The following is a 13,691-nucleotide window of genomic DNA, read 5'->3' as shown; positions in this document are numbered from 1 at the left end:
AGGTTTGTTTTACCCCATCTGTGCTGCAGAACAGCCAGTGTAGAACCCATCAGGTGGAGCTGCCATTGCTGGAGCTGTGAAGGCTCCCCTGGTCTCTGCCCATCACATGTGCTCCAGGACCCTTTCCCGGTGCTGCCAACGCTCCTGCCTGTGCTTGCAGAGCTAATGGCACCTCTGCTCTCCCCACAGGGACGCCTGCTCCAGCACTGGCTCCACACTCGGTCTGGAGCCTGCAGAGAGCATCAAGTCCTGGCCGGGTTCATCCACGGGCTGGTCTTCCCCGGCAAGCGCCAGCGTGGCCGGGAGCGTTTCAGCGCAGTCCATCGGCAGCCGCAGCACCCTGAGCCCGAGGTAAGGGACCCCCAGCCCACACCAGGCTGCACCACACAGGCACCCACCACAACCTTTATGGTGATGGGTACCACCGTGGTGGCACCGCTACCATGCCTGCGGTTCATCAGGGGATGCTGCAGGCACTGGCCTGGGATGCAGGAGCTTCAGCTCTGCTCCTTTTGGGATGTGCAGGAGGGAGGGACCTGTGGTATTTAAGGTCAAAACACCAAATCAAGGAAGGTAGTCGCTGCCACGCCAGGATCAGTGAAACACAAGATGAAAGTCGCTACATCAAAAACATGCTTCAAGCAGTATAATATCCCTTGATGTATTCCCTAGAGATAATTTAAAGAGGCGATGCAGCCTATTTGAGGATGTGTATGCCATATGCTTGCCTTTCGCTGCTGAGGAAACAGTCTGCATTTATACAGTTCTAATATAAAATATGTTAATTTCTGACGGTAATGCTAATGGGCTGCGAGGGAGCTGGAGAGTGGCCCAAGTACTTGTATGGCCAAACTGCCTCAGCTCGGCTCCTGTGGAGCTCCAGGGACCCTCCAGCCCACAGACAAGCCCCGTTTTTACAGCCATCCCCAGCACTGCAGAGTGCACAGAGAAGCTGGTTCATTGTGTTTGTGCCCTGATGCAGAGGGACGGTGCATCGGGACATTCATCACTATTTTCCCATTTTTTCCCCCCATTCCCTCAGCACCAGGGCAGGAGCTGGACTGATGCTTGGCACAGCTCACTGTAGCACCCTGTTTGCATGCAGGTCTGTAGATAGATGCTCCAGGCTGACGGTCTGGGGGGTTGCAGATTGCCATTGCACTGCAGCCATTAGTATTAAGCTCCCTGCTTCAGTTCTGGTGTGATCTGTCCTCACCACATCCACCATTTGGACAGTAAAATAGTTGCCAGAATTAATTGTCTGAGGAGCAAGTCCCCTGGCAGCGGACACCTTGGCTGTGCTGGAGCAGTTGGAAGTGGCCCATTGCAGATACAAGGCAGAGATTAAGAGCAGCTGGGCAGGGACCTGCTGGGAAGTGATGGGTGGGAGCCCTGAGAGCTCTCTGGGATCTCACAGCGCACCCCAGCACCCACCAGTAAAGCAATTCCTAAGTACTACCAGGTTGCTCCAAGCCCCGTCTAGCCTGGCCTTGAACACTGCCGGGGATGGGGCAGCCACAGTTGGACCAAAGACTCCTAAGTAGTACTTAGGAGTTGCTTTGCTGATGGGTGCTGGGGTGGGCTGTGAGGTCCTTGTGGTCTAATGGAAGGTGTCCCTGCCCGTGGCAGGGGGTTGGAACTGGATGAGCTTTAAGGTCCCTTCAACCCAAACCAGGCTGGGATTCTATGATTCTATGTAGGCTGGGCTGACCGTGGCCACTGTGAGAGGTAATGTGTACCTAGACCTGGAAATCTTGTGACAATCCGTCTCTGTCCTGGGGGTGATGAAAAGGCGAATTGCAAATGCTGGTGCGGTGGCTGTGTTTGGCTTCAGCTAATCTAAGATGGAAATATTGGAGAGGCGGCTGTATGAAATGCAAACAGACACGGAGACTGGTAAAGTAATAAAACTGAGATCAGGGAAACAAGCTCTTCCTTATTAAGATTCCTTTGTCTTACACAAGCATCCAGAAATGAAAAATGAATCTTCCCAGCACTACATATGGGATATTTGCTGAACAAACAGCTGCCAGAAGCTAGAGGAATGCATAGCAGGCTGTTATCATCAGTGTGGTGTACGGGAATGAGAGATTTGATTAACGTTTCCTTTAACTTTCTGCTATTTAAATGTGTGTACAAGACACTGGCCAGCAGGGCTAAGCCTCCAAAAATATGACACATTGCAGAGCTGGAACAAACTATCTCTTATTTTTTATTAAGAAGCCAATGCAAAACTTTATGCATTTTCTCTGCCCCTCACCAGGCAGGCTGAGGTTGCGTTGTGATAGAAGGGCTGCCCCTGAGGTGCAGGCAGGGAGCAGACCTGCAGCACAGGGCCCTGCCTCTCGGCTCCCGCATCCCGCAGCATCATCCCAGCATCCTTCCCCTTCTTCAGTTCTCAAAATCAGGACCCCAGGGCCCAAGGCTGGTGGGGATCCAACACGTTTATTTTTAAACATTATGGTGTCAAAAGCAAATTATTATATCGGGAAACTGGGAGTACTTGTGTAGATGACAGCGTGACAAGAGAATCCTCTTCTGACAGAAATTAGGCCAGTCTCTCTCCTCTCCCTGAAATGGAGTTGTCTCAGCTTTATTTATGAGCTCCCAGGAAAAGCATCCGAGCCAGACTTTCATCCCTGGTCATGTGTTGCATCGCATGTGTGGATTTTATTGTATAAATTATTTCAACTAGCATAATTGTAATCATGTTAATTGCTGTGTAATCTGCACTAATTATTGTTGTATGTCATTTGCTTTGGTGTGAATGGCATATTGCAGAACTCCGTTTGGCTTACAGATGCCTTCCGAGTCTGCTCGGATGCTGTGGGATGGGATGGGACCATCTCACATTGTGCCGTGCCTTGTGAGGAGGCTTGAGGATGGCCAAGAGAAGATCAGCTATGGTTTTGGGGTGTTTTTTCTTTGGATGATGTGCTGGTACAGTGGTGTGGGTGCAGTCACGGTGTCAAAGCTCGACTGGTGACAGGGGACACAGCAGCCTGGTGGGATGCAGCAGCGCACCAGCTCCTTCCTCTGGGCTTGTTCCATCAGAAACCTGTTGATGGGAGAAACTACCTTGTGGTCCTCAGGCTCCTTATGCAGAAATGAAGGTGTGATTTTGGTGTGCCCATGGCAGGGCTGGTGCCGGGGTGGGCTACAGCTTGGAGCCACCATCGGAGGGTCTCTATAAGCAGGTTTTGGCTTCTTAGAAGGAGAAGCAATAACAGGTTTTGCTGGAAGGACCTGAGCACTTTAGATGCTGGAAGGCGAGAGGAGAAGCATCAAAAGCAGTGAAATCCCTGCAGCGTTTCCCCATCACACGGTGCCTTTTGCTGCTCATCTAAACTCTGGGGAGGATTTGCATTTTCATTTAAAATTCAATCAGACCCGCGTGCACTTGCCAGGCAGCTGATGCTGCTCTGAGCTAAAACACCATGACCTTGGCACCAGCCCACCGGCGCTGGCACCGCACGCACCGACCATGGGCCGATGAGCCGTGTGTGGAGAGATGTGGCTTCCCGGGGGGAATTGGCCCTTTCCATGGTAGGTTTTGCTTAATGAATGCAGCTAATAGGAACTGTGGGGAGAGACAAAGCTGGTTTTGGGCTTCAGTTCTTCTGCTGAAAAGCAGGGCATAGAGAGTATGGGCAGGAGATGCTTCAAGAGGTCCCTGTGTGGATCTTGGGGACTGCAGGGTCAGACTCATACGAAACATGGGAGCTGGGGGAACAATCCCATGTTTGCAGCTTTTCCCCTTTCAGGCTCTAAAGATTTTCATAAAAATAGTAACTGTTCATCATGCTGAACAGGGCGATAAATAGCAGCGTATGAACCCTCCATGTTCACAGTCCATTAGTGTTTCTTACCTCTCCAGCTCACTCTTATCTCAGTCCTAAAAACCAAAGGCAAATATGAAAGCTGGCTGTTTAATTTATGAAAGCTGGTTATGCAGCAGGCAGCTTACAATGTTATTTGTAAACATAGAGAGTGTTTGGAGCAATTTCTGTACAAATTCTGTACAAATGGGAAGGATTACACCAGCTATTTAGGTAAGATGCAATTTAGGATCCTAAGAACCAGCATTATTGAAATGTCTCCCACTATTAATCAGCTGCGATGCTTCTCGGGGTAGGTCTGGAGCTTGCTGTGTTTCAGAGAGGTGGAATTTCTGGTTAATTCATTTTGCAGTGAATAATCCCACAGTCTGGGCTGGTTTCATGAGCTGTGGGCACAGGGCATGGTGGGAGCACCGGGGCAAGGTGAGCATCTCCATGCTGGCTGTGCCAGCGGGTGCCAGGGCCCTGAGGCTGCTCCATTCCCCCATCCCTGCTGCAGTCACTCCCGTTTCCCAGCCCTGGAGTCTGTCTTCAGCCCATCTCGGCATGTAAATTATTTCACGGGTCAGCAGAGGGGCCGAGCGGGTCCGGCGGTGGCGAGATTATCCGCTCTCACCCTGTTCCCATGGCAACGCCAGCATTCCCGGGGCAAGATGCTTCATTACTGCAATGTAGTACTTGACCACTGCTCCCGCACCTCGAAGCCTGCTGGCCTCCCAGGATGTATTTATATTTAGATCCTGATGCTTTACCCTACCTTTCACTCTCCTTTTCCCTGCTCCCTCCTTTCTCAGAAATTCATGTCCCAGCAGCCGGTTCCCGGTCCCTCTTGGCTGAGCAATGCCAGAGTATCAGTGAGTGGGGATAATCCTTCTGCAGGGCCAGCAGCTGCCAGCACTGGGCACAGCCTTTGTCTAACCCCATGGCACAGGGTGCCTGCTCCTGTCCCACTGGCAAGCGGCTTTATTCTTTCCCTTTCCCTTTATTCTTTCCCTTTATTCTTTCCCTTTATTCTTTCTCTTTCCCTTTATTTTTTCTCTTTCTCTTTCCCTTTATTTTTTCTCTTTCCCTTTCCCTTTATTTTTTCTCTTTCCCTTTCTCTTTATCCTTTCCCTTTCCCTTTATTCTTTCCCTTTCCCTTTATCCTTTCCCTTTCCCTTTACCCTTTCCTTTTCCCTTTACCCTTTCCCTTTCCCTTTACCCTTTCCCTTTCCCTTTACCCTTTCCTTTTCCATTTACCCTTTCCCTTTCCCTTTACCCTTTCCCTTTCCCTTTACCCTTTCCCTTTCCCTTTACCCTTTCCCTTTATCCTTTCCCTTTACCCTTTCCTTTTCCCTTTATCCTTTCCCTTTATCCTTTCCCTTTCCCTTTATCCTTTCCTTTTCCCTTTATCCTTTCCCTTTATCCTTTCCCTTTCCCTTTATCCTTTCCCTTTATCCTTTCCCTTTCCCTTTATCCTTTCCCTTTATCCTTTCCCTTTCCCTTTATCCTTTCCCTTTATCCTTTCCCTTTCCCTTTATTCTTTCCCTTTATCCTTTCCCTTTCCCTTTATCCTTTCCCTTTATCCTTTCCCTTTCCCTTTATCCTTTCCCTTTATCCTTTCCCTTTCCCTTTATTCTTTCCATTTATCCTTTCCCTTTCCCTTTATCCTTTCCCTTTCCCTTTATCCTTTCCCTTTCCCTTTATCCTTTCCCTTTATCCTTTCCCTTTCCCTTTATCCTTTCCCTTTATCCTTTCCCTTTCCCTTTATCCTTTCCCTTTATCCTTTGCCTTTCCCTTTATCCTTTCCCTTTCCCTTTATTCTTTCCCTTTATCCTTTCCCTTTCCCTTTATCCTTTCGCTTTATCCTTTGCCTTTCCCTTTATCCTTTCCCTTTCCCTTTATTCTTTCCCTTTATCCTTTCCCTTTCCCTTTATCCTTTCCCTTTCCCTTTATTCTTTCCCTTTCCCTTTCCCTTTATCCTTTCCCTTTCCCTTTATCCTTTCCCTTTATCCTTTCCCTTTATCCTTTCCCTTTCCCTTTATCCTTTCCCTTTATCCTTTGCCTTTCCCTTTATCCTTTCCCTTTCCCTTTATCCTTTCCCTTTCCTTTTATTCTTTCCCTTTCCCTTTCCCTTTATCCTTTCCCTTTCCCTTTATCCTTTCCCTTTCCCTTTATCCTTTCCCTTTCCCTTTATCCTTTCCCTTTGTCCTTTCCCTTTGTCCTTTCCCTTTCCCTTTATCCTTTCCCTTTATCCTTTCCCTTTTCCCTTTCCCTTTTCCCTTTTCCCTCTTCCCTTTTTCATTTCCCTTCCTCATGTTCTGCGGACAGTGTCTGCTGTGATGGTGACCCATGTGGCTCCTCTTTGGTGAGCCCACAGGGTTCCTGCACCAGCCCTTGTTTGATAGTGAGGTCCCATCCCCACACCTCACTTCTGTCAGTCCCAATTCAATAAGCAGCCCCTGCTCAAGCGTTATCTGGCTCCTGCAACCCACAGTCACAGCAGCCTGGGTGAAACATGCCCTGCAATAACATTTAGATGCATTTAGGGTGCTCAGCGAGCTGCTTTCATAAAATTTTAGTGAATAATCTTTGGCTTTGACAGAACTAAAATAAATCCCACATATTACTACAATCTGTCAAGGAAAAAGGACATTTGAGGTATGTGTTTGGCAGAGCTGAGCTTGGCCGTGCCGGCTCGGCTGACCTAGAGTTATTTAAGATAAAATCTTTGGGCATTGCCCAACGCTTGATGCAGCAGCAGTTCATTCTGGGACTGCCATGCCAGGACTGGCTTTTCGCTGCTCAGCCCTGTCCTTGCTGAATGACACTGGAAATCCCACGGCTTAAACTAATGCCAATATCTGTTGTTTAGGCTGAGCAGAGACACCAAGGAACCCGCACCGAGCCGGCCGGCTTCTTCCCAGAGCGCTGCCAGGTCCGTGGATGCTGCGGATGTGGGAAGGATGGCGAGTCCCCTGCTCGGGGCTAGAAGATGGGAATATGGAAAACCTCTAGCAAATGAAGAGGAGCTGGAGAGCCTCAGGAAGCCTGTGGACAGGATGGGAGAGACGTCCCCATTGGTGCTGCGGCGGGGGGGGTCCCCTGCCCCGGATGGGAGGTTCCCCAGCCCGCTGTCTCCAACAGTGCCAAGCAGGAGGAGGAAGGGGAGGCTCTCTCCAGGGGCAATGCCAGTGCCCAGCTCATCGGCCGCCCTCTCCGAGTATGTGGAGGAGCTGCGGCGGCAGCGCGGAGTGGAGCGGGAGCCGGGGCACCCTGTGCTGGGTGACACCTCTCCCTTGCCCATTTACCGCACCACGGGTGCCGCGGCCCTGCGGCGCTGCAGGGCTTTCCCCACAGCAGCGGAGGATTCCCTGGGGAAGCTGGATGGGAATGAGCCAGGGGAAGAAGGGGAAGGAGCAGGCGCTGGCCTCGTGCGCTCCTGCAGCCTGCGGAGCATGGCCTCGGAGCCGGCGCGCTCGCCGGCGCTGAAAAGAGCATCCAAGTTCGGCTCCTACGACTCCCTCCTGCAGAGCCTGGACGGGTCCGGCCGCCGGCCGAGCTCTCCTGCTGCGGGGATGGAGGTGCTGGGAACGTTGAGGCCGAGCTCCTGGAGGAGCTACCTGGAGCCGTCGCTGGAAGATGTGGAGGTGGGAACGGGCTCTGCGGAGCTGCTGAGCCCACCCTCCAGCGACAGGCTGGATGAGGGGAAGGGGAGTGACCCCTTCAGCTGGCGAATCCCCACCCTCAACTACGAGCGCAGAACCAATGTTGACTTCGATGACTTCCTCCCGGCCATTCGCAAGTCCCGCTCCACCAGCAGCCTGGCCAAGCCCGGGAGGGACAGAAGGGACGGACACCGGCCCCTCACCGTGCGCTTCGAGGACGAGGCCATAGCAGGCACCTCGGCATCCTCTGAGACAAAGGGCATGGCCAAGCGCAGCCCAGCCCCACGGGAGGACCCCGGGAACCTCTCTGACGCCTCCTCATCCTCTGGCTCCCACCAATCCTCCCGGAGCATCGACAGCATCAAGCGCCGGCCGCAGCCGCAGAGAGGGGATGGAGAGGGATGCAGCAGCAAAGCCAGCACCCAGAGCAGCGGGGCAAGCCGCCGGGCAGAGGCAGAAGGGAAGGAAGATGATGTCAACAGCATCATGAGGAAGTACCTGGGAAAAGACTAAGGTAATCCCAGAGCTCACCCCACCACCAGCCCCAAGTCCACTGAGTTCCCCAAAAATAGTGTCCCCCCAGCTCCTACCATGCCTCCGGGCAGACAGGTCCTCCCAGACTCCCCTCCCAGTGCCCATGCTCGTTTGGTTAATGTGAAATTGGCTTTGGCTGGGTGGCGGAGGTCACCCCCCCAGCTCATGTGGGCTTCCCCCAGTTAGCAACTGCCTCAGCCAGGCCCTTGGATCCAATCCCTGTATTGCAACTGACACTGCAAGAATTGGGATTTATTACTGCGATGCAGGTTTGAAAGCAAAGTCCCTAATGAACGCGCCACAACTGTAATTAAGTGTTTAAAATAGATTAGGAAAACATTTTGTAAACCCATTGCCTTTAGACTAACTTATTGGGTGTCAAGCTGTGCCCAAATTGGCTAAGCCAACACAAGACGGGTGCACATGTTAATAAAACATTTCTTTCCAGGAAGCACAATTTGCATAATGAAACATCCCACTTGCTCCAGACTTGGTTTCAAGAAGCTGCAACGGCCTTGGTGCTGCACTGAGCGAGGGGCTGTGACCCAGCAAAGTGCTTCCCTGCTCCTTTGGAAGAGCCCCGGTAGGAAACACATCACTTACACAGAGACTGGAAATCATGGGATGCTTTTACAGATTACAAGACTTTTTTGGGGTTTAGACATGGTTTCTTTCTGCTCCTGCCCCATTCCCCATCACCACTGCTTTGCTCAGGGCCAGCCGCGGGGACAAAGGACTTTCTTGTTCTCCTGCAGTTATTTGACTCAGGAGTTGGTGCTGTCGTTGAGGCCCAGCGGCTGCCATAGATGCCTGATAACATGCTGGGGGAAGGCCCCGCTCTAGAGCTGGAGAAACACCAAAGCCCCTCCTTTGTAACCCAGGAGGAATCATCCCATGTAGCACTGATCAGAAACCAGCAGAAGGATGCATTTGGTTCTTGGTGTGACACCCACCAAGCTCTGGAGCTTTAATAATTCCATAGATATTTGAAGACAGATCCACAGGTGCTTTCACAGCTCCTGCCTCTCTGGGGCACCTGGGCACACACCACTGGGCTGCGGGGGCTGCAGGCAGGTGGCAGTGGGAGGCTGTCTTCAGATGTCTGCTTGGGTTTTACACAATAAAATACTTGCTTCTTTGACGTGAGCCTCTTCTTGTCCTTCCTCTCCCTGCAGTGAGCTGAGTGCTCTCCCCGCCACCTCCATCTCTCTGCACTCACAAAAAGCTCTTTTTCCAGCCTCAACCTTCCTGCCTAGAAGAGATCCAAACTTGTTCAGACGGAGGTTTGTGGCAAAATTATACAGCTGATAAACAAATCTCTCTTTTCCATCAGTGGAAACCTGCTCTAGTGGAAGATGTCCCTGCCTGGGGCTGGGGGTTGGAAGTGGATGAGCTTTAAGGTCCCTTCCTACCCAAACCAGTCTGGGATTCTGTGATTCTAAGTAATTTGCTTAACTGGGAAACATGCACCAGTTCCACATGCCCGTTGGACCCTCCGGGACAGCCACAGTGCAGCGCCGGCTCAGAAACTCAAACTGGGCAGTTGTCAGCGTTTTAGTTTGCTTCTGGGATTCATCCCATTCGTTTCTAATTTAAACCAAAGCCTCGCAGTGAGAAGCATTTTCCTTGTCACAGATGAACGCCAGAGCCCGGCTGGGGGCTCACATCAGCAGTTTGCTTGGCTGCCTGGAGGCTGTCAGCAATTCCCAGCAATTCCCGGATCCCCGGCGGCTCCGTGCTGCAGACAGCCGGGCAGGCACAAGGTGACATTCCCTGTGCCTCCAGGTCTCCCTTTTGCCATGTGTGACTCATGCAAGAAGACAGCAACTGAAGAAATTACCTCTAATTAGTTTAAAATTGGCCTTTCTAATCATTCTCTGCTATTTCTGGAAGCCAAAAGCAATGTGTTTTGTAGCTCTCCAGTGTCTCAGCACCACCACCCTGGCACACACAGGGCTGTGCACCGCAGCCAGGTACGTGTGCTGGGGGTGGTTGCATCCTGACCCTTCCCAGCTCCAAAGCTGCTGCTCCGTGCTCCAGGGAGGCATCACAGGGAAGGGCTGCAGAGGGAGATGTTCCGCTTGGGCAGGAGGTTCTGCCCGTGTGGCTCCTGCCCTGTGTGTGATGCTGATGGGAGCAGGATGGGTGCTGGGTGTCCTGGGAGCCATCAGTGAGACCTGGGATGAGGAGGAAACCACTGGGGATCACTTGGATGCTGCTGTGTCTCTAAAGAGCTGTGTGTGCCAAAACCACGTGTAATTGCACCCAGAACTGATGACTTATGGGACCTGATCCTGAGTGCTGGCCCTGCCGGCAATTGCTTCCTAGATGAAACTGGGACCAGTTGGGCGATGCTCCTGGAGCCTCCAGAGATATGAAACAGCTGGAGAAAAGATGCCGTGCAACCACAACCGGGTCCGTGCTGTGGGAGAGATGGGAAACATGGGGTACAGGGCGGTAAGATACCGAGTAGGGGACAGATCCAGGGGTGAAGGCAGCTGATGACCAGAAAGAGCATCGTAGCATGACTTCCTCACGCAGCATCACAGCTCTGTCACTCTGCTCCATCCCTGCGGCACGAGGCGAGGGGAGTCTGCAGGTAATGGGACCCTCGGCTGGTGGCACGCTGGGGAGGAACAACAGTGGCCTTGGAGGGAGGGACATCCTGAAGGGCACCCAGCGCCAGTGCCAGGCATCCAGCCCCGCTCAGCATTGTCCCCACCTCCTGCCCCCGAAGGCTGACTGACCTACACACGCTGGCGGGCTGAGGTGTCGCTCTGCAGCTCGGTTTTAATCTCATCTCAAAACGCTACATAAATTGCTCATTATTTGGTGGCTGTAGCAAAATGATTCCTTTGACACTGAGCCTTTGATGTGGAATTACTACAGCGGTGGGTTTGCTTAACATTAAGCTGTTACTATTTAAACTTGCAGGAGGAATACAGGTTTGTGTGTAATACACTGACTTCTATTTTTTTTGCCTTTTGCTTTGCAGGACACGAAGGAAATTGCTCTGTCACTTGGAATGGCTTTGCACATCCTTTAACAGCAAACTTGAGGAAAATGATGCTCGGGCTGGAGCTTTTCAGGCTGAGTCCAGAGAACTGTTTGCCCTTGAAGCAGGAGGAGAGCAATGCTGATGGTGAGAACAAGCCATCCATCACCTCTGGACAGTGATAAATACTGTGGGTGTATGGCACAGGGTGGGAAATGCCTGTTCCCTGCCCACTCTGAATGCACCAGAGACAAGTAACCAATGGCCAGGTCAGTCGAGTTTAGGACTGTGGCAGTTTATAGTCTGGAGTAGGAGAATAAGAGTTATTCTCTTTGCCCCTGTATTTTAGCCACATTTACCTGCTCTCAGCACAAGAGCTTTGCTGTGTGCCACTGTGAGGGATGGTGCCTGGGGGGAGGAAGGCTGCTGTGCCCTATGCCAAGCTGCTGACATACAAACAGTGCCAGCCCAGTTTGGGGTTCTGTAGGGGAGTTTTTCTCCTTCAGCATGTCCATGTCACCCTTGGAGAGGGGAGAGTGCTGCCAGCTCAGAGCCCCCCCATCGGCATCCTTCACCCGGGTGCACCACAAAGCCTGGATAAGGCTGGTGCTGTGAGGGTACCCACCAGCACCCCACATCACCCAGCTGCTCCCGCTCCTCTCCAAGGAGGGGAGGCACTGGGAAGGGGAAATGTCTCCCCATCAGAGGGAGAAGCACCAAGCAACTGAAGCTGCCAAGTTTCTATCCAGTGTAATTACAGCATGGATGAGCCTTTGGAGAGCCTTCATGAGAGACAGGGTCTCTGTGAGGAGCTCCTTCATTTGCAAGATGCTCATCATCACACTGAGAGTGCCCAAAGCCATCCTGCTGCTGACTGCAGCATTGATGGAGCCTGGACCCGGCTGCTCTGCTCCTGGCAGACACTTCCAGCACTGATGGAGAACCCAGGGCCAGAGCCCAGCACCGGTCACCCAGGCAGGTGATGCACAGTCCCTGCTGCGGGGGGACAGGGCTGCAGCCCCCTGAGCTTCCCATTGCAGCTGGAACAACGATGAGCTCTGTGGTCCCCTCCAATGCTCTGAGGGAAGCCAGGGAACTCCATTTAACATACTTCCAGTTTAATAGTGGGTAGATAAACCTCTTTTCAAGCAAATAAGCTGTTTTTCCTGGTGCCTGCATTTGCGAATGCTGTTTTGATTCGTATCTCTGCTCAATGGGATGGCACACACATGATGGTGCACATCCTCACTGCATCCCTCCTGGGGATAGGACCTGACAGAGCAGCCAGAGCTTCTCCCACAGGCTGGTGGCTCCAGCAGCCGGGAAGGGAGTGAGAAGCCTCCCCTCTGCCTGCACAAGCAGGGCCAGGCAGTGTTCTGCTCCCACCCCACACATGATAGGATTCAATTTCATGCCTGTTGGATGCAGGGAGTTAATACCCTATCGCTGCTATGCACGAAGCCTCACTGCCACTTAAATGTGTCCATTCCAAAAGGGAGATATAACTGAAATCATTCTTCCTGGGGTGGTTCAGCAGGCGTGGAAGCCCCTCTTGCTTTCCTCAGTGTTTGCCATTGTGGCTGGTCTCACAGCCAAGCCCCAAGCCCGCCTTCATTGCAGCGGTTTGCTGGTTATCTTCAAACAGGCTTGGGCTGGGGAATTCCCTTTGCAAAGAGGTGAGACAAGTCCTTGTTGGCATGGCAGAGCTGGACTAGCCAGGTCTGATTGCCTTGGCCAACCTCCTCCTCCCTATGTGGATGGAGAGCTGGGCCAGTGCCCCTCTGAGGGACCACTAAGGGTGACGCCAAGACCTGGGTCTCAGGAGGCTGCATGGTTCTGAGTTACTGGCTGGGCTTAAACCATGACATCGTATCATATCATATCATATCAATCATATCATCATATCACACATATTCTATGTATCTATGTATTATAGAGGTGCTTGATACGTCATCAAATTCCTGGCTCATTAGGGAAAAGAACAGCATAATTATCCTAATTCTATTTTCCAGTTCTCACTAAAGGGACTTCTGTTTCTCTTCAGCGCTGGCACAGGGTGCCCAGAGAAGCTGTGGCTGCCCCATCCCTGGCAGTGTTCAAGGCCAGGTTGGACACAGGGGCTTGGAGCAACCTGCTCTAGTGGAAGGTGTCCCTGCCTGTGGCAGGGGGTTGGAGCTGGAGGAGCTTTAAGGTCCCTTCCAACCTAACACATTGGCCGTGGCTCTTGTGGAATTATTGCTTCTCCACAACACTCAGTCGAGCTGCTCATCTGAGCTGTAAGTGATGAATTTCTCTGAATTGAAGACCTGAAAGAACAGCGAGAGCTGAATTCCAGTGAGAGGTCCCTGTGCTCGTGCAGCACATTGCAAACCAGCTGGGGGGAAAAGTCTCTGCAGTAGGAACCTTCCGAGTAAGTTCTGGGGACCTGGGGCACAGGGAGGTGTTTAAAGGGAATAAGAAAAGCCCAGCAGAAGCAAATCACCAGTGTGAGCTTCATTTGCATTCCTATTGCAGAGCTCCAGCACCGGCAAAACAACTTCAACCCACCCAGACAGTGCTCACAGGAACAACTGCAAAGCCCAACAGTTTCCTGGGGCAAACTGTTGATGCTGAAAACGCTTTTCAACATGAATATTAATGTTCTTATCTGCTGCTTGGAGGGGCCGAAGCACAAGG

The 13,691-nt window shown here is 51.9% G+C and overlaps 1 protein-coding gene across 1 annotated transcript in view; it reads left to right on the top strand.

Annotated features, from left to right (window-relative positions):
* Positions 1-9,141, top strand: part of MYO18B (myosin XVIIIB) — a 61,858-nt gene extending 52,717 nt beyond the window's left edge. Inside the window, exons 40-43 of the mRNA XM_030501404.1 lie at positions 190-351; positions 6,694-6,871; positions 6,986-8,000; positions 8,469-9,141. Coding sequence (XP_030357264.1) covers positions 190-351; positions 6,694-6,871; positions 6,986-7,999 — 1,354 coding nt within the window. The 3' untranslated portion in view covers position 8,000; positions 8,469-9,141. The remainder of the gene's footprint in view (positions 1-189; positions 352-6,693; positions 6,872-6,985; positions 8,001-8,468) is intronic.
* Positions 9,142-13,691: the final 4,550 nt, after the last annotated feature.

This window comes from Strigops habroptila, chromosome 11 (assembly GCF_004027225.2).
Source record: "Strigops habroptila isolate Jane chromosome 11, bStrHab1.2.pri, whole genome shotgun sequence".
NCBI classification, from domain to species: domain Eukaryota; kingdom Metazoa; phylum Chordata; class Aves; order Psittaciformes; family Psittacidae; genus Strigops; species Strigops habroptila.
Note: the sequence above shows the minus strand (reverse complement) of the source record. Positions and strands in the feature narration are given on the sequence as shown.